Below are 21,064 nucleotides of genomic sequence, written 5' to 3' on the forward strand. Positions count from 1 at the left end.
TGAATAAAAATCAATAATGGAAGGGAAGAAGTAAAACTATCTCTTTTTGCAGGTGACATCTGGTGGATAGAAAAGCTTAAGAAATCCCTTATGAAACTACTGGAAACAATGAACAAGTTCAGCAGGGTTGTAGGGTGCAAGAGGAATCTATGAACTTTAATTATATTTCTATACACTGTGAAAAATCTGAAAAGGGAATTGAGAAAACAACTCCACATAGAATCACATCAAACATAATAAAATACGAATAAACTAAAGGAGTGTGAGACTTATATGCTTAAAACTACAAACAGTGCTTGATGAAAGTAAAATCGAAACAAATGGAAAGACAGCCCACATTAATGAATCAGAAAACTCTTTTATAATCACACTTACCACCTGCCCCAATCGTTCCCAATCCCTGGCAACCACTCATCTGTTTTCATTCTCTATAATTTTGTTATTTCAAGGATGTTTTATGAATGGAATCATCCAGTATATAATCTTTTAAGATGGGCTTTTCCCACTGGGCATAATGACCTTGAGATATGTCCAAGTTGTGTGTGTATCAACAGATCATTCCTGTTTATCTTGCCTCCTTGTGTAACTCTCGAATATTTTTAGAATTCCACTTTGATCTGTCTATAGTATTTTGGGGGTGTACCTCTTTACATAGTTGTTTCTTTTTTTGTTTGTTTGTTTTTAGTGGTTACTCTAAAAAGTCATATTATTTGTAGCTTAGGCAGTTACTGGTGTTGACATTTTACTCTTCTGAGAAAGTATTACAGGTCCCTGAGGTTTTCTTCACTTTCTTCAGTCTCCCAACTGTGTTCAGTTTAGGTGGTTTCTATTCTGTGCTGGGGTTTCCCCATATGGCTGGTGGAAATAGGCATTATTCTTTGCGTTATGTGAGTGCCAAGTGCTATCCCCTGACCTGGAGCACACGCATGTCTCAGTCGAAGGCTTGAGGGGGATCCTCTGGAGATCTTTGGAGCTCTCTCTCTCTCCTTTCCAGTGCCAGTCCTGCAAAGTCTAGCTGTCCTGGTCCCCTGGGGTTTCAGCTCTGTCTCTTTGACTAAGGGAGTCCATTCGTGTCCACCTGGCTTCCTCATCCACGGATGAAGGCCTGGAAATACTCTTGAAGCACTGAGCTGGGACAGTCACAGGTTCACTCGTTTGTTTCCTGTCTCTTGATCATTGTCCTTTGTTGCCTGATGTTCAGTGTCTTGAACACCTAGGTTTTCTATATTTTGTCTGTTTCATATATTTTGTCTGGTTCCTGCTGCTTTATTGTGGCTGGGTACAGGTGTCTCAGTAATTACTTCTTGTTGGAAAGTAGTTTTCCTAAAAGTACATTATGTTAGTACATAATAGTTTTCTCACTTGATTTTAAAATGAATTAACAGCTGGTTAAGAAAATGTTTCATTTTCACTTACAAAATGGTAAATATTGATAGATGCAGCCCACATAAATCAACTCTCTTCCGTGTCCTCAGTACTTTTTAGGAGTGTAAAAAAAAGACCAAGAAGTTTGAGAATTGCTTACCTAGAGGAGTTTATTTAATCCCCACAAATTTCTTTATGAAGGAGGTACTATTATTATCTGCTCTATTTTACAGATAAGCAGACTGAGGCCCAGAGTAAGGAAGCACCTGCCTCGGTGACAGTAAGTGTGAGACTGGATGGTCCGTGCTCTTCAAACCAGCATGCTGCACTGCCCTGAACAGTGTAGGTTTTTCAACTCTTGTCATGTCTGAACTTCACAGAATAAAGGCCCAGCCCCTGGTCTCCCACGTGTGTCCACCCGCTTTTCACCGGGCATAATCCTTGGGCTCTGAGCCTGTTCATATTGCCAACTTGGGTGTCCCCAGGAGAAAAAAAATGTGTGGTGAGTCTCTGCTGTGCCCTCAGGCTTGGACCTCACACTAATGGACCGGAGCCTAATGGACAGATGTGCCAGTGGAATTGTGGCTTATCTGGGTGGCGCTTGCTGGTCAGAGGCCCAGGGCCTCCCTTTGCACATGCGCATTTGACGAACAACATCCACTCTGGTCAGAGTCGCTGTGCCTCGGGGCCGCCACATCTGCCTCTCCTGTGGCGAGCCTTGGACTCTTGTGCAGCTACCAGAGTCTGCAATGTGTAACATGAGTTTGAGCACCAGGTGCCTTTGCAAAAAATTCTGTTTTTAAAAGAATTCTTTCCATCGAGATTTCTTCACATTATGAATTCCCTAGGTGTAAATAAACTTTTTTGTTTGTACAAATTCAGTTCAGGACTGCATGTGGTGAGTAAAATGGCATCTGAGATGTTTTGATCAACAAGAGTGATAATGCATTCACATTCAGGCAGCTCACAAGCATATGAAACTTACCAAGAATGCTTAAAACGACGTTCATCTAACAAATATTTACTGAGCAACTTCTCTGAGTAGAGCCCTGTTCTGGGTCTGGCGGAAAGAGCAGCGAACAAGGCAAGAGTCTGTCTTGGAGAGTTTACATTCTCCATAGCATATTTATAACACGGTGTATAGCATATTTATAACACGGACGCAGGTTATTTTAAACAACATGGCAATAGAGCATAACATCACTGGTTCCAACAAATAGTTGAGTGCCTGCTGTCTATCTAGCCAGCCCTCTGTTAGGTGCCGTGTTGCACAAAGTAAATAGTTTCATGCTCCGGTATAAAATTTGACTGAAAAACAAAACCCGGTTATCCTCATGAAAGCTGGATCTATGAACTGTGCACATAGAGCCTGTGAATGCCAGCCTCTGCCCCCCACGTAGCACGAGTCCGAGGAGACCCTGGGACAGTGTGTACAGCACAGTGTGAAGGATGCCCCGGAGCTGTACAACTGGGCAGCTCTGATAAGTGCTGCACAGCGTGGACGTTTGCCATGAAGAAATGATGTGAAATTTCAAGCACAAAAGGATCACAATTGTGCGCACAGTGACTGTGTGCAGATAAGACTGGAATCAGAGTATTGTTGGCACCCATCTTTGGGGGTGAAGCTCAAGGAAGTTTGCTTCTACTTCTGGGCATTTCCCAATACAATGAAAATTTAAAAAAAAAACTTGTAAAAAAATGCTTATTTATTTTTGAGAAGAGAGACAGCGTGAGTGGAGGAGGGGCAGAGAGAGAGAGGGAGACAGAATCCGAAGCTCCAGGCTCCAGGCTCCGAGCTGTCAGCACAGAGCCCGATGAGGGGCTCGAACTCACAGACCGTGAGATCATGACCTGAGCCGAAGTCTGACGCTCAACCGACTGGGCCACCTCAGCGCCCCTACAATGAAATTTTTATAGCAAAAGATTAGAAAATAATTAAAATCATATAAATAATCCTGAGATTTCCCTCCTTTCATGGAAAATAATAACTGGCAAGAAGGTGTCTCAGTAACTGTCCTTGGGTTATTCAAAGTAGTTGTGGGTTTTCTTTTCTCTGTGCCCTTGTAGGGCTTGGTTTTGGCGTGTGTAAGTGCTGTAAACATCAGGCCTCCCTGGGGACTCATGAACTCAGGAGTTTAGTAAATGCTCATTTTTAGCGGCTGCCAAATGGATGCCACCCTGGCAGCTGCCTCTTTTCTGGTCTCTGAATGTGGAGGGCAGCTGTGGCTCCTTTGTTCTGCTGGCCCAGCTCCTGGGCCTGCGGGGGGAATGGGCTTTCAGTGGCCCGCCCTGCAACCACCTCCCGAGGGAGGCCGGCCTTTCCTTCCTGGCTTCCTCCACCCTCTCCTGACCCCAAGGTGCCTCCGGCCCACCCTCCAGCTCAAGCGGAGCCTCTTGCCTGGGGAGAGGTGACGCTGGAATATCTGGGTACCCGTGGCGGCTGGACACTCCCAGCAGCTGCTGCCCAGTCCTTCTCCAAGTGGCTGTGCCAAGCGGGCTGGGCAGCTGCTTTTTCCGCCAGAGAAGGTGCTGGCAGCGCTCAGGGAAGGAAGCAGCAGAAGGAGGATGGAGTGGAGACTCAGCCCCCTGAGGTAGAGACACTGCATGGCGCCTGAGGGGTACTGTTTGCTTTTGAGATGTGTATGGGGCTTGGTCCCTGCCATTCCCTTTATGTCCTTTAAGTGATCATGACAATGTTGCTAATATTGGGGTGAAGAAACAGCCCCAGGGTGGTCTGCCTCCTGGTTTAGCCTCACACACCCTTACGTGGCATGCAGATGATGAAAGTCTGCTCACCTTGGCTGGATGCTAGGCCTTCTGTGGATGAGACCAAGTGTGGACAGGTTGGGGTTGGGGATCATGGTGGTGCGGGCACAGCTGATTTTTATTCTGGACAGAGGTTGGAGATGGTTGGTGGGTTGGCTGTCCTAATGGGAAAGAGGAGGCAAAGAGAACCCCATGTGTAGAAGAGAGGTGTCCTTAGGAGCAGAGAGAGGCTGGTGCCCCTGCAGGTGAAAATCTCTGTGATCACAGTGCACAAGTGATTTCTTGTTGGACCACGCAGTGATGCTTTGTGGTGCAAACATGTGGCATTCCTGAATGCTGTTTGGGGTTGTGCGAGGCCAACAACTAGTTCCAAGTCTGTGAGTTGCATCAAGCCTGCCCCAGAGCTAAGGTAAGAGAGAACTGGCATTTTCTTTTCAGAGTCCAAGGCCAGCCTGTCTTTGCAAAGGAGTTGTGAAGCTCCGTGGTCCTGTTATACCCCTGGGTAATCCAGACCCTCAAGAAGGGTTCTGTGTTCTCCATAGGCTAAGACAACCTCTGAGTCTCTTTTGTTCTGCAAGCTCTAAAAGAATTGGTGGCTTATGATTCTGCCATAATGGTAATCAGACTTCTTTCACTGAGCTCTGCTTGGGCCAGGAAGAAGGAAGGTCATGTTGGGCTGGTCAGATGATGTATATAATAGCAGATCACTGTCTGAAGGCATGCTCCCATTTTAAAATAGAAATATTTCATTGTTAAAGGAGCAAATGATCTGCTTTCTGTGGGCGTATAGAGGCGGGTGTGCACCCACTACTCATTTTTGGCCAGGCTCCAGCTAGAGCCTCCAGCTTCTCCTCTGTGCCATCCAGGTGCTTCTCTGTCCTTCCCTGGGGATTGTCACAGGCCACTTCTGGAATATACTTTGGTTCCAGTTATACACTCCTGCTTGACGACAGCCCAGTTTAGCTATCCCCAGTGCCCCGAGGGGGAGATGCCTAAACCAGATTTGGGGGAGAGGCCCTTTGGGAAGAATGGTTAGGGTGCCTCATTTCACATGGGCCATCATTAAATAGGCATGACACAGGTCCTTTGTGCTGGGAAGGCACCCTGGCTCCTTCTGGGACCTGGGCCATGGTGAGAGACCCTGAGACTTCCTCGGGGCTGCAAGGCCCCACCATCACAGGGGGGTGGGACTTTGAATCTAGATACAAGTTGAGGCATTTTGGGATCCCCAGTTTCTCTCTGTCCTCATGCTACTAATTAGGCTGGTCTGGTCAGAGGAAGCCCAGCCCCTCCCTTGGCTCCATGAACCCTGAGCCCTACCTTAGCATCCCTGGGCACTGGACTGGCTCAGGTGTAGCTGTCAGCTAGAGAGGGGCATGAGGGGGAAGCCCCCTGAGTCCCAGAGAGTGTTGTCTGTCCTTGCTTAGAAACCCCCACTGTTTAAAAAAAACTTTTTTTAACATTTATTTATTTTTAAGAAGAAGACAGAGCTGGGGGGGGAGGGGCAGAGAGAGAGAGAGGAAGACACAGAATCCAAAGCAGGCGCCAGGCTCTGAGCTGTCAGCACAGAGCCTGACGCAGGGCTCGAACTCACAGACCACGAGATCATGACCTGAGCCGAAGTCGGCTGCTTAGCCGACTGAGCTGACTGAGCCACCCAGGCGCCCCAGAATCCCCCACTGTTCTAAGGGTGGAATCCAAACACTAACGTGGCCCTTGTGCTCTGGCCCCCTGGCCCCTCTCCCTTATTTCCCATGCCCTCTGCCTCTCTGTTCTCCAGAGACACCACCTTCTTTCTGACCTTGAGCTCCCAAGCCCATTCCCACCTCAGGGCCACTGCCCTGGCCGCCCCCCCCCCCCCCCCCCCCCCCCCGCTGGCTCTTTTCCTCATTCAGGTTTTAGCTCCAATGCCACTCCTCAGAAGCCTTCCTTATGCCTCCAACCTAAAGCAGCTCCTCATGTTGTTCTGTTCTTTGCAGCACTGTCCCTGCCTGAAGTCACGTTTATGTTTTATTTACTGTTTGCCCCCCACTGCATGTCCTCTTGTTCACTGCTCTACCCCCAGTGCCTGAATAGCATCATTACTCTGGGATGAATGGGTGTCAGTGAGTGAATATGTGAGTGACCACTGCCAGGCAACTGCAGCTCTTTCCTGCAAATCTGCATGAGGCTGGCACATGGCTCCTTGGAGCCTTCGTATCTTCAGCAGAGCTGACTGATGCCCACAGCTGCCACCAAGCTCCTTCCTGTTGAGCTTGCCCTTGGCCCCAGGATGAGGCATGCTACATGGTCGGGTGAGCAGCAGAGGGCTCTGGTTTGGCTACAGGCACATCTTCCTGTGCTCAGCAACCATGCTAAGGAGGCTTTCAGGCTTTCAGGTAGGTGTGGGATCCCCTTGGGGCAGGGAGCAGGTCCCTGTGGTGTTCTCCCTTCTACTTTTCATCCTTTTTGGTTCCTGTAGGACCCCAACATTCAATGAACCATCGAGTCAGGCAGTCCATTTCTGGAGCACAGCCCCTGGCACACCTGTTCCTCTGCATCAGCAATTGTGGAAAGCATTTCTCCTTAAACAGGCAGATGAACCAAGAAGTCATCCATACTTGATGCTTAATCAACCATCAAGTTGCAGTAAAACACTATTTATTAGCTAGGACACCACTGCAAAAGAACTAACAAGTGCAAACTGCTCTGGTTTCAAGATACCAGCTGCTTAGGAACAGACGCCTTTATCGAGCTCATTTCTGCAGGTGTAACTCTGCATGTCACTATCAACTCTCCCTTCTGAATTCCACTGTTTATTTGTGGGTTGCTACTTTGCACTGTCATTTCTAGATAGTCTTTATCTGTTGCCAAGCTAGAAGTGATAGGATGTTTGATGTTCAGTAGGGTTAATAGATCAGGAGGCTCGGCCCTGGCCTCACGGTGTGATATTTGGGTTGCTTCCAGTTATACGCTACACTCCACAGCCCAGCTGGAAATAATGTGCCTGTAGGTAGAGTGAGTGAGGGTTTTTTTTGTTTATGTAATATTTTTCTCAGAATAGATTCCGCAAATGATTCTGTGTCACAGGGGCACTTTAAAGGGCTCTTCCCTATCTTGTCAGTAGTGCTTCATCATAGAAAGGAGTGCTCGGTTCTCCTCCCCAACTCGGGCATTGGGTTTCTCCATTGTAAGGTACCTTTTGCTAGGTTAGGGGTTACTCACATGCTTGGGTGAAATGGTTATTTCCCAGGGAGGGCACTGGTCTGGCATCTCAGTATGTAGACTTAGGCTCACGGGTTGAAGGGACGCCCTCCTCCGCCTTGGGCTCCCCCGGGGTGGGACGACGTGGACTGGGGGGTCCCCAGGGCCCCCGGGAGGGAGTTGGTGCCCAGAAAGGTCTGTGTGAAGCACGGAAGCGTGAAGGTGACCCCTCCCTTGGACCTGGGGCCGCAGCAGGAGCTCGGGGCTTGGAGGCAGCGGGGAGGTGGTCCGAGCACCGTCCCTCGGTGTCCCCCAATCCCGGTTGGCCCGCCAGCGTTCGAGTTCTGGGGCGGCCGGGGACAGCGGAACGGGAGCGCGGGGGGGGGGGGCGTCCCGGCGGGTTTGGGGGGCTCCTTCGTGGTTATTATAACTTCACTCCCTTTAAAAGGAAAACTATGCCGGGAATCCGGGGAGGTGGCGAGCGAAGCCCGGGCGGGGGAGGACGTGACCCGCGCCCGCCGCAGGCCAGGCTCGGGTGTCCCCAGAGCAGGGGCCGCGCCGAGTGGCAGGGCCCACCCCTCCGCCCCCACTCTCCCCGCTTCCCACCACCCCCTCGCGGGCGGGGCGAACCCCACCCCTGCCCCCCCTCCCCACCTCGCGGGCTGGGCTGCGCGGCGGGCGGAGCCGCTCTTGGCCTTTTTTGGGCGTCTCCCCGCTCGGCTCCCGGGAGGGACCTGCGGGCGGGTGCTCGGCCGGCTGCGGAGGCGTCGGAGGGGGTCTCGAGGCGACCACGGGCTCAACGCGCGCGGCCACAATGACGGGAAGGTAACAGCCCTCCCCTCCCCCACGCCCTTGGGTGGAGGGCGCCACGCGCCAGGAGGGCGCCTGCCTGGGCGGGACTGCGGGACGGGACCCCCGCCCCGACCCCTGCCCCCCCCACCCGCCCCGGGGAGCCGGCCGATCCACCTGCCGCGCCTCCGGCCCGGCCCCTAGACCTCGGTTGGCTGCCGGGGTAGCGGTGCCCGTCGGGACCGGGGTGTCCGGCCCGGGTAGCGGCGCGCGTCGGGACCGGGGTGTCCGGCCGCAGCAGGTGAAGCTCCCTCCCGCCCCCTTCCCGCCTACCTTGCAAGATGGGCACAGGTTTCCCCTCTCTAGAGGAGAACCAGGGCTCAGAGGGGCCGGGCACCAACCCGAGGTCACAACCAAAGGGCAGGGCGTTAAAACCCAGACTGTGGCCTCTATCAGCTTCCCGGACCCCCAGCTGTGTGATCCTGTGGAGGAGATCTTACCTCTGGGGCCCTTGTCTCCTCCTCTGTAAGCCAGAACGGTGAAAACGGTGACAATGTTAAAAATGATAAGGGGTCTGTGTGGGGGTCTGGCTAAACTCTGCCCAAGCATAGGTTGCTCAGGGGGTGGGGACAAGGCACTCCCCTAGGCCTGGCCCAGGCTGGGCTCCCAGGCCCTGGTGCCATTTCACAGATGAGGTAACTGAGGCCCTAGAGGCTGAGTGACTTAGGAGGCCAGTCACATGTCCACTAGTATCTGGCCAGTGTTGGCCTCTGCAGTCCTTTCTGGAACATGGCTGGGTATAAGTGCATGACTCAGACTGGGTGGGAGGGGATGGTCTCCAAGGCCCAGCAGCCCCCTTCCAGCCAAGCCCTGGCAGGACGATGTTCTTTGACTTGTGGTTTGTGGGCCGCGAAAACCCTGTGGTTTTGCTAGGAAAAAGACTTGGGGAGAAGCCGTACCCAGGAATGGGGAACAGCTACGGAGGGTGGGGTGATGACCCCAAATATGGTGTGATGTGCAGAGTGATCACCCAGTGGGTGGGGATACGCTGGCCCACAGTATTAGGGCAGCTAGGGCACCCAAAATGGCAGATGTCTTGTTTCAGATGCACTTTGCTGCCCACTCCATCATGGCCTGAGTCTGTGGACACAGCCAGCCTTCCAGGGCTCACCCCTCCTCATGTGCTCTGGAGCCCCTGCTTTCCCTGCCCGCTTCCTGGTCCCCGACATGTAAGCTTATGAGGACAAGATGGGACAGAGTGAAACAGGGACAGCATCAGGAGCACAGACCAGCGTTGAGTGGGATGTGTGCGAGGTGGCCCGGGCACAGCAAACACCCTAATAAGGCAGGGCCACACCCCTCCAGCTTTGGCAGCAGCTTTTATCCTGACACCCTGCAGGCTCTGAGGCAGATCAGAGACAGAGGCACCTCTGTTCTCTTGGCAGGGCTCCTGTCGCCCCTGAGTCCCTTGAGCCTTCCAGGGAAGGGCTGCCCCCCAGCCCAGGGAAGGCAGGCAGCTTTGGGAGCAGGGCCAGCCTGCCCTGGCTTGCTGCAGGGGTCCGGCAGGTGCCCCGAGCCTGAGAAATGCTGGTCATCAAATGAAACAGGGCCCAGAGTGAACTTTGGAAAACACTGGGTGGAGTTTTTCCTTGTAAAAGTAACATTGCTCATCTCAGGGAGTTAGAAAAACCCCCAGAAACGTTAAAGATAATGGGAACAGAAAAAGAGAAAGAAAACACCCACAGTTCCACTCCTCAGAGATGCCCCTAGGAATATTTTGGTGGCTTGCTTCTTTTCTTGTGGGCTCTTTTCCTGCTCATTCGTTTTTTGCAGCTGTGAGCCGTCTGGGAGCAGAGTTTGCCTGCCACACGCAGTGCCCAGGCTGGGATTGGCTTGCGCCCCCCCGCCCCCCCCGCCCCATGCCGCTCACAGGCATGGGGCCAGGCCAGCTGAGGATGGGACATCCAACCCAGCCATTGGGGTGGGCGATGTTTTTCCCGTCCCAGAAGCTGTGGAGTTTTGCTTTCACTCTGTTGTGTGCCACCTTGACCTATGCATGCCCACTGCCCCCATGAGACCCCAGGGCAATGCCCATGCTGCATCCTGGTTCTCTGCACATCCACCTGCGCTACCTAGAACCAGGCTGACCTGGAAACAACCTTCTCCTCGTACACCTCACGCACCCTGCCAACTGTATAAAGTGCCAGCTTGCCCCAGGACCAGAGTGAGCAAGGCCAGGGGGAGGGCAGGGGAGAGCCAGTGAAGTGGCCCAGAGTGTTGTACACGGCCGTGCACTTTGGAAACACACCTGCAGGTGCTGTGGAGAGAAAGAAAGGGCTGCTGAGGAAGAGATTGGGAAGGAGGTCCACCACAAGGGAGGCTTCTTGTCATTGGCAGCCTTGGGGGTGGAGAAGAGGAGGGGATTCAGGGTCTGGGAGGTAGAATGGGAGGACCTGACTGAGAGGGTGGAATCCAAGACGATGTCCAATGGTGGAGCAGGTGTGGGCCCCAAGCTAGTTTGGGCCATGAAGGATTGGAAGAGCTGTGACAAGTCCCTGAGGAAGTGCTGGGAGGAGGTTGGAGAGGAGGGTCTGAAGCCCCAGATTGGGCTGAGCTGGGGCAGAAGGGTAAGGAGGGCCCGGGTGTGGTTGGGGGTGGGCAAGCTGTGGGATGGAAACTCAGCCCTGGTGGGGGCCCAAAGACTCTGGACCTTAAAAACACCGGAATCTTTGTCCTAGCCGGAGGGACCTTTGACATCAGCACTGGTCTACAATGAGGATGTGAAGGCCCAGGCAGGTCACACCCCTGCTAAGGGTCCCAGCCTGTCACTGGCCCTCCTCCAAGTGCAGCCTGGGACTGGGCGCTCACAGCTGGTGAGGTCAGTGGCTTGGCCTATTGTAGGGTGGAGTCCCACCCACCATACGACCCTAGTCTGCTGAGGCCACCAGGTGCCAGCTCCTGAGCTGGGCCTCTGTACAGTGCAGAGCAGGGCTGCTGGATCTGGGTCCCCACATCCACCAGCACCCTTGCCCTCCATGGTGCCCGGTCCCCACTTTCTTCAGGAGCATGCCCAGTGGCCCCCTTGGCGGAAGGGCCTGCCAGCGTGTAGCTAAGATGGCAGCCAGGGCCTGAGCACAGCACGTGGAGCTGTGGGAAACAGATGATGAGTGCCACGCAGCTGGACCCTGAGCCCCAGACCAGGCCAGGCTAGGTAGCACCCAAGACTCCTCAACTCCTCCCTTTCCCTGGACTTCTGGCATTGACTCTGACCCTGCCAGTGCGGTGCGGTGGGGGGGTGGTGGGTCTGATTTGTAGCGTGTCCATTTCCGGGCTGAAAATACCTCCACCTCGGCTCACTTCAAACTACCAACATGATGTTAACTGGTTCCCAAAATTCCTGAAAATTCAGCAGTCAGCACTTGGGAGCTGCTACAAGATGGCCCGGGCATCCTACTGTGCAGAGGGGCCCGGCTTTGTAGGCACAGTGGCTGTCCCGCCTCTCCAGCTACACTGCTTCTCTCTGTTCCATCTGTCAGTGCAGAGTCATACTAAATGTTCCTTAGGTCTTCATTTCCAGGGAGGGTGGGCAGAGGGGGAACCCTAACTCTCCTCCTTGTTCTGTTTATTCAAATCTTCTAAATTCCTGACGGTGAATATTTACTCAATATGGCCTAACAAGATAAACATGTTAATGGGATACTTACCTGAGAGGACAGTGTTTCACTAAGATGACGCGACCCAATGTATGTATGTAAATAAAACCAACAATGTGTCCACACTGATGCCTGAGTTTCCAGTTAAGAAAATGAAAGCATTCAAAGTCCGATTTCATGTGGGGTAAGAAGGTTGGAAAACATCACTCATCTGATGCATACCAAGGACTTGGCCTCCCAGTGGGTCAAGGGAGGAGGTGGGGGAGGGAAGCTGGCTGTGGAGAGGCTGTTTGCAGTGGTGTCTCTGGCTGCCCTGGGGATGGCTCTCACAGCTCAGCCACAAGGGGGTGACAGCCCTGCCTCACAACTTGATGGTGGCCTTGGCCTCTGTTGTTTCTCTAGTAAGCTACGTAGCTGCATTCTTCACTACACATGTGCTTTTTAAACATTAAAAAAAAATAAATAAATAAACATTAAAAAAATGTTTATTTATTTTGAGAGAGAGAGTGTATGAGCAGGAGAGGGACAAAGAGAGAGAGAGAGAGGGAGAGAGAGAGGGAAAGAGAATCCCAAGCAGGCTCTGTGCTGACAGTGCAGACCCCGATGTAGGGCTCGATCCCATGGACCATGAGATCATGACCTCGATCCCATGAGCCATGAGATAGATCATGACCTGAGCGGAAATCAAGAGTCAGATGCTTAACTGATTGAGACAACCAGGCACCCCTAAACATTTGAGATATAATTCACATACCATAAAATTCACTGTTTTAAGGTGTACGGTTTAGTGGGTTTTAGTGCATTCACCAGTTGTGCAACTATCACCACTAATTCTATAGAACATTTTCATCACCCCCCAAAAGAAACCCCATACCCATGTGCAGTCAGTCCCCATTCTGCCCTCCCCCAGCTCCTGGTAACAATTAATGTGCAGTCTGTCGCTATAGATTTGGCTGTTCTGTGTATTTTCTATAAATACAACTCTACATTATATGGGCTTTTTTTTTTTTTTTTTACCTGGCTTCTTTCATTTAGCATAATATTTTCAAGGTTCATTTATGTTGTGGTATGAATCAATACTTCATTCCTTTTTTGGGGGAGAGGTGCAAATAATATTCCATTGCATGGATTTACCGTATTTTGTCTATGTGTTCAGTTGTAGTGGGCATTTGAATTGTTTCCACTTTTTGGCTTTTATGAATAATGCTGCTGTGAATTTTTCTATCTATATTTTCTACTCACTTGAGCATATACTTAGGAGTGGAATTGCTGGTAATTCTATGTTAAACTTTTTGAGGAATTGCCAAGCTATTTTCAGAGTAACTGCATACTTTTACATTCCCACCAGGAATGTGTGAGGGTTCTAATTTTCTCCACATCCTCACTAACACTTATTGTTTGTTTTAGTGGGTGTAAAGTGGTATCACTTTTTTGACTTTCATTTTCCTAACAACCTGTCATGTTGAGCATCTTATCATGTGCTTATTGGCTGCTGGTACATCTTCTTTGGAGAAATGTTTGTTTGGTTTCAGTGCCCATTTTAAAATTGGGTTGTCTTTTTATTATTGGATTTTAAGAGTTCTTTATGTATTCTGGATGTGAGACACTTACCAGCTATATGATTTGCAAAATATTTTCTCCTATTCTGTGGATTGTCTTTTAACTTTCTTGATAGTGTTTTTTGATGCACCAAAGTTTAAAATTGTGATGAAGTCCAATATATCTATTTATTCTTTGATTGCTTGAGTTTTTGGTGTCATATCTAGGGAAGTGTTACCTAATCTAAGATCATGGAGATTTATTCCTATGTTTTCTTCTACAAGTTTATACTTTTAACTCTGACATTTTGATTTTCCATCCATTGTGAGTCAATTTTTATATGTGGCCTGAGGTAGGGGTTTGAAACCATTCTTTTGTATGTGGCTGTCCAGTGGTCTTAGCATCATTTGTTGACAAAACTATTATTTTCTCATTGAATTGTCATGGCAGCATTGTCAAAAATCAGTTGATCATGGATATATGGGATCATTTCTGGATTCTCAATACTATTCCACTGATGTATGTGTCTGTCCTTATGCTGGTACCAGACTGTTTAATTATTACTACTGTAACTCTGTAGTAAGTTTTGAAATTACAAAATGTTGGCCTGCTGACTTTGTTCTTTTTCAAATTATTTTGGTTATTCTGAGTTTCTTCAGTTCTTTATGAATTTTAGGATTGGCTTGCTCATTTCTGTAAAAAAGGCAGTTGGAATTTTTATAGGGCTTGTGTTGTATCTGTAGGTTAATTTGTTGGGGAACGTTATTGTCATCTTAACAATAGCAAGTTTTCCAATCCCTGAACATGGGATGTCTTTCCATTTATTTAGGTCTTCTCTAGTTTCTTTCAACAATGTTTTATAGTTTTCATTGTATAAGTCTTATACTTTGTTGGTTAAATTTATTCCCAGGTATTTTATTCTTTATGATGCTAGTATAAATGGAATTGTTTTATTAATTTCATATTCATATTGCTTATTGCTAGTGGGTTTTGTATATTGGTTTTTTACCTGCAAACTTGATGAGTTCATTTACTAGCTGTAATAGTTTTCCTTGGGGTTTAGGGTTTTCTGTGTATAAGAGTATGTGGTAATCAAATAGAGGGTTTTACTTCTTTTCCAATCTGGATACATTTTCTTTCCTTTTATTGCTAATTGTCCTTGCTAGAACCTCTACTGCAGTGTTGAAAAGAAATGTCGAAGCTGGACATCCTAGTCTTATTCCTGATCTTAGAGGGAAAGTTCTCAGTCTCTTACCATTAAGTATGATGTTAGCTCTGGGTTTTTATCAGGTTGAAGAAATACCCTTCTAATCCTAGTTTGTTGAGAGGTGTTTTTTGTTTTTTAATCATGAAAAACATAGATTTTGCCAAGTGCATTTTCAGCATTCATATGATGTATTACATTGATTTTGGATGTTAAACCAACTTTATATCCTGGAATAAATCCCATTTGGTTATGATATGTAGTACTTTTTATATGGTGCTAGATTCAGTTTTGTTCAGGATGTTTGCATCTCTATTCATAAGTGATATTCATCTGTAGTTTTCTTGTGATATATTTTTCTGATTCAGGGTAATGCTGACTTCATTGAATGAGTTGAGAAGTGTTCCCTCCTGGTAGATTTTTTGAGAAGATTTTGTGAAGGGTTGGTGTTAATGCTACTTAGACATTTGGTAAAATTCACCAATAAAACCATCTGGTCCTGGGTTCGTCTTTGTAGGAAGATGTTGATTACAAATCCAGTCTCTTTACTTGTTGTTGGCCTATTTGGATCTTACACTGCTTGTTGATTCAGTTTTGGTAGTTTGTATCTCTCTAGGTATTTGTCTATTTCTGCTAGGTTATTTAATTTGCTGTAATTTAGTTTGCATACAATTGTTCACAGCATTTTCCTTATAGTCCTTTAAGTTTCTCTAACTTTGGTCCCTTCTTTCATTCCTGATTTTAGTCTTTTGGGTGTTCTCTTGTTTTCTTGGTCAGTCTAGCTAAAGGTTTATTAGTTTTGATCTTCTCAACAAACCATTTTTGGTTTTGTTGCTTTTCTCTATTTTTCCTAATCTCTATTTCATTTATTTCTTCTCTAATCTTTATTATTTCCTCTCTAATGCTTGCTTTGAATTTAGTTTATTCTTCTGTTTCTGATTTCTATAAAGTTATTTTATACTATACAAGTATTTAAATTATTATACAACTAATTTTTTTAAGTAGGTTCCACGCCCAGCATTGGCCTTGAACTCAAGACACCAACATCAAGAGTCATATGCTGTATTGACTGAGCCAGCCAAGTGCCCCTATTACACAAGTATAAATAACTACAGTGAAAACTATTCAACTGTGTACAACTATAAATTTTCCTTGAGCACTGCTTGAGCTACATCCCCTTTGGTGTGTTGTGTTTTCATTTCATTCATCTCAATCTTTTCCTAATTCCTTTGTTTTCTTCTTTGACTCAGTGATTGTTAGGAGTGTGTTGTTTAATTTCCACATATTTGTAAATTTCCTAAATTTCTTTCTATTATTGATTTGTGGTTTTATTCTATTGTGATCTGAGAATGCTTTTTTCCCCCTAATGTTTGTTTATTTTTGAGAGAGAGAGAGAGAGAGAGAGAGAGCAAGAGAGCGCATGAGCAAGGGAGGGTCAGAGAGAGAGGGAGACACAGAATTCGATGTGGGCTCCAGGCTCTGAGCTATCAGCACAGAGGCCGATGTGGGGCTTGAACCCTTGAACCATGAGATCATGACCTGACCAGAAGTCAAGAGTCAGGTGCTTAACTGACTGAGCCAGAGTCAGATGCTTAACTGACTGAGCCACCCAGGCACCTCTGGATTGACTCTTTTATCACTATAAAAGGTCCTTTTTTGTTCTTATAACAATTTTTGTCTTAAAGTCTGTTTGGTCTGATGTTAGCTTCTAGCTGTCTGATGTTAGCTTCCCTTTTAGTTGCTATTCGCATGGTATATCTTTTCCATGCTTTTACTTTCAAACTATTTGTTTTTGTCTAAAGTGAATTTCTTGTAGAAATCATATAAGCAGATTTTTTTAAATGCATATACTGACTTCTGACTTTTAATTGAAGATTTTAATCCATTTACTTTTAATGTAATTACTTTACATTTACAATTTACTATTTATTTATGTATCTTATGTCTTTTTTGTTTCTTAGTTCCTACACTCTTGCCTTCTTTTGTGTTAAATTATTTCATTATGCTGTTGTCTTTATTTTTTTTATTTTTATTTTTTTTAATTTTTTTTTTTTCAACGTTTTTAATTTATTTTTGGGACAGAGAGAGACAGAGCATGAACGGGGGAAGGGGCAGAGAGAGAGGGAGGCACAGAATCGGAAACAGGCTCCAGGCTCTGAGCCATCAGCCCAGAGCCTGACGCGGGGCCCGAACTCACGGGCCGCAAGATCGTGACCTGGCTGAAGTCGGACGCTTAACCGACTGCGCCACCCAGGCGCCCCTATGCTGTTGTCTTTAAATCAGAGGGGAAAAATAGGTTTACAAACAAAAAATACATTTATATTGTCTTTTATTTTTATCTATATAGTTACTTTTACTATATCAAGGTTAAATATACTTTGCCGCTTTTTATTTCTTCATGTGGATTCGGATTATTGTCTGATGTCTTTTAATTTCATCCTGGAGGACTCTTTTAGTGTTTCTTTTCAACTACGTAATTTCTATTTGGTCCTATTTTATATATTTTCTACATCATTATTGATATTCTCCATTTGGTGAGATATCATTCTCATACTTTCCTTCAGTTTTTTTAGACATGGTTTTCTTTTGTAATTAAAATAACTGATTTAAAGTCCATCTAATAAGTGTAATATTTGGGCTTCCTCATGGAGGGTTTCTATTGATTGCTTTTTTTTTTTCTGTGTAAGGGTAATACTTTTTTGTTTCTTTGTATGTCTCATGATTTTTTGCTGAGAACTGGACATTTCAAATAATATGTGGTGATTCTGAGATCAAATTCCCCCTCACTCCCCAGAGTATGTTGTTGCTACTTGTTTGTTTGTTTAGTGACTTTTCAGAAATAATTCTATAAAGTCTATATTTCTGTCATTTGCGACTGCTTAAGTCTCTGCTTGATTAGTTTAATGGCCAGCTAATGATTGGACAACCATTTCCTTGAATGTCTGTCACCAATAATGGACTCTGCTGAGGGCACTAAGTGTATGTTGCAGCACACCTTAAGCATTCAACCCTGCAGTTTACAACTCTGCCTTAGCCTTTACTTCCTGATTACACAGAGCCTGAGGGTCAATCAGAAGTGAGAGGTTAGGATCTTCTTGGGTCTTCTCTGAGCATGCGCATAGTCCTGGGCTTTGTGTGGCCTTCTAGATTCCTAGGACTATTTTGGTTCTTTTCAAAGCCCCTAAGGACATGTCATTCCTTAATTTTTTCCTTAAAAAATTTTTTTTATGTTTATTTATTTTTGAGGTGGGGGGAGGGGCAGAGAGAGAGGGAGACACAATCCGAAGCAGGCTCCAGGCTCTGAGCTGTCAGCACAGAGCCCAATGCAGGGCTTGAATCCATGAACTGTGAGATCATGACCTGAGCTGAAGTTGGATGCTTAACCAACTGAGGCACCCAGGCTCCCCTTTAGTTTTTTCTTTTAAGCTTTTTGATTAGTCTATTGTTGCTTCCACTATTATCCATTGCCTATGACAATGACAGCTATGATACCATAGGCAGTTACAACAGTAATACATTTGAAAAATACTCCCCAAGAGAGGCTTTTAGCAATGGGTATGTGTGAGTGAGGTCACATAAAGACAAAACTTTCAAATGGAGTCTTCCAGGGAATGAAGGTTTGAAGGAGCTTCAGCCCTGTCTGCTGCGTAATTACTGGGAACGTGGGCTGTTATTTTTTAAGGCAGCAATGGAATTAGGATGTAGGGGTCAGAGGCTAGGATAAGTGAAAATATCATAAAGCTCACTGTTCCTACCAAGATTCAACTGTTTTTTTCTTTCTTTTTTTAATGTTTATTTTTTGAGAGAGTGGGAGAGAGGGTGTGAGCAGGGGAGGGGCAGAGAGAGAGGGAGACACAGAATCTGAAGCAGGCTCCAGGCTCTGAGCTGTCAGCACAGAGCCTGATGCAGGGCTCGAACCCATGGTGCATTAGATCATGACATGGGCTGAAGTCAGACGTTTAACTGACTGAGCCACCCAGGAGTCCCCAGCTGCTTTTCTTGATGAAGTACCCTGGGTTACTGCAAACCTTTGGTTAATTTACAGAGTTCTGAAAAAGTGGATTCTAACAGTTTTTGCTAGTTTTCATTGCTTTTATGGAGGGACAACATTTTAAAGGCTTTTACTCTGCCATTTATGCTGACATCATTCTTACTATGTCTTTGCAACTTTGTCCTCTAGAGCCAGAGTGCTGGCTGGAGACACAGCATGGCTCCGACGCCTAGTTCTGCAAGACAGGTTGCAGAACTGGGGGTGGGGTGGGGGCACAAGGCTGTGCACAGATTTGGGATTTGGGTTCAATCAGACTCTAATTTCCTTTCTCAATTTCTAGCCCCTGGTACTTCCTTTTACAGTAAATATTTGTTGAATTGATCGGTGCTTGGTCACCTTGGACTTGAACTTTATTTACAAATTGTGATGTACAAAACGCTTGTGGCTATAGCCACCTTCCCAGGTCTATCTGCAATTGTGGAAACCATAAATAAATAATCCCTCCTCAAATGGAACTCTGACTCTGGGTAAGTTCTGGGTTCCAGAGTTGAGGATTTCCCCATGGGAGGGGCTGAGTAGGACTGGTACAAGGTACCTAGGCCCTTGGACATTGACTTAAAGGTGCTACAACAAAACTCTCTAATAAGATTTCCTAAGCATTCAGCTATCCCCATCAGAGAAGAGAGTGGGAGGTGATCTTTGTACCTGTTGCATTCTCCAAGCTCAGCCTCTCTGTGCCCTTTTGCCTCTGTGGCCACCTTTAAAAACATATTTGTTGAATTGATCAGGGCTTGGTACTTTTGGAATTGACCTGCATTGACAAGTTATACTGTGCACAACGCCTGCAGTTATCTGGCTGTGTTTTAGAGCTGCCCCCCAGGGTGGTTAATGAATTTGGATTTGCTGGATGAGGTATGCTTCTCGGTATGTGGGCCTGGCATCTGAGTGCCATGGATCCCCTCCAAAGTTTTCCCTCCACCTCAGTGTTGGAGGACCAGTACCCTGCCCTGCTGTTCAGAATGATAGCTACTGTTTTTTGGGAAGGTGGAGGCCAATGCTGCTTGTGCTTTCTGACCTTACTTAGAAAGGTGTTTCAGGGAAATGGAATCGGTGTTAAAGATCTCCAGGAGTGCTACGGATCCTTATTTTACTGCTGACCATAGTGCTTGCTCCACCAGCAGCAGCCACAGTTCTGCCGCTGACCTTGGGTGTTTGCACTTGGATCACAATAACCCTGCTGATCTCCTTAGGTAAAAAAGCATGGATATAGTGCCTTCCTACCGGTCTTCTATCAGATTCTTTTGCTTCTGTTTTCCCTAGCAAGTTAGGGGATAACCTTTTCTCTGAGCTTTCACAGCATGGACCTCTTTTGGGTGCTTGGCAATTTGTTGGTCAGATCCAGGGGACTGAGGCTGCCCTGATCTGGGTCTCCAGGTGGCATTTGTGGCACAGGGTCTCAGGGAAGGAAACAAGGTCGAATGTGGGCATGTATGGGGCTTCCTCCAGGATTCCTAAGCCAGATCAGTCCCATATTGTCCTCCGGAGCTAAGGGGCCATCGTCAGGACATCAGGGGGTTTGGGGTTCCCTCTCAGGCTCCCAGCAGCCTGGGACCTCCAGGCACCCTGCCTTCCCACCATGGACCTCACCTTAGTGCTGTCTGGGACCTTCCCAGTGAGTCCCCTCCCCAGTCTGGACCCAGCCCTGCCACCTCAGCTTTCACTGTGCTGCCCCCGCTGCACGAACAATATCCTTTCTATTTGGACTTGACTCTGCTGCCCTTTGGAGATCGCAGTGTGTAACGTGAGCTCCTGTCCAGAGGGGGTGGGGGGAGAGGCGCCCCCTGCACGCTGGCCTGTCCCATCGACGTCGCCGTGTCTGGCCTGCCGCTGCCGCCACCGCCACTGCCCCCCGCCCCCGAGGCCCGGGTGGTCTCCGGGCCGTCGGAGCAGGGCCGCCCCAAGACGGGAGCAGAAGGAGGAGGCCCGCGCCATGGCAGCCCGGCTGGGCGCGCTCGCCGCGTCGGGGCTCTACCGGCGGCGCCAACACCGGCAGAGCCCGCCGCCCGCCGCGCTCGGGTAGGTGGCCGGGGCCGGGGCGGGGTTGGCGGGGACAATGGCCGGAAAGCTGCGGCTGCCGGCCTTTCCCCGACACCCGCTTGGCCCTCCCGACGGCAAGAGCCTGGCAGTCCAGGGCGTGGGGACAGCGCCTGCGTTGGCGATAAGATTGGGGGGAGGGTGCATCTGTGATCAACAAGCCTGGGCGGGACGCTGAGAATGGGGTGTTGAATTGTCCTGCGGAGCTCCCATGACTGCTTTCAGACTGGGGTCGTTTTGTTGCTACTTTGTAGATGAATGAACGGAGTGGTCAAGGAACCTGCTGGACTTCGCCCACCCAAATGGCTAAGCTGTGATTTGTAGCCAGTTTGGACCGACTCTAAAGAACCTGAGCTGCTGTCTCTCATGGAGAATTGCCAGTGTAGACAATGAAAGCCTCCTTTTGGGCAGGGAGGGCAGCCTGTGGCGCTCAGGGTGGACCCTCAGGGCATCTCAGAGTATGAGTTAACCTGGGGTGGG

The 21,064-nt window shown here is 48.0% G+C and overlaps 1 protein-coding gene across 3 annotated transcripts in view; it reads left to right on the forward strand.

Moving 5' to 3' along the window:
* The first annotated feature begins 3,937 nt into the window (after positions 1 to 3,937).
* Positions 3,938 to 21,064, forward strand: part of LIMS2 (LIM zinc finger domain containing 2) — a 42,008-nt gene continuing 24,881 nt past the window's right edge. Inside the window, exon 1 of one of the 3 annotated variants that reach the window (XM_042954083.1) lies at positions 3,938 to 3,956. Coding sequence is in view for 1 of the 3 variants with exons in the window: in XM_042954084.1 (XP_042810018.1) it covers positions 8,129 to 8,139 (11 nt within the window). In the remaining 2 variants the exon portion in view is untranslated. Of the gene's footprint in view, positions 3,957 to 7,982; positions 8,140 to 21,064 lie in introns of those variants that run through there. The other 2 variants (XM_042954084.1, XM_042954085.1) reach the window with 2 other exon arrangements.

This window comes from Panthera leo, chromosome C1 (assembly GCF_018350215.1).
Source record: "Panthera leo isolate Ple1 chromosome C1, P.leo_Ple1_pat1.1, whole genome shotgun sequence".
Classification (NCBI taxonomy): domain Eukaryota; kingdom Metazoa; phylum Chordata; class Mammalia; order Carnivora; family Felidae; genus Panthera; species Panthera leo.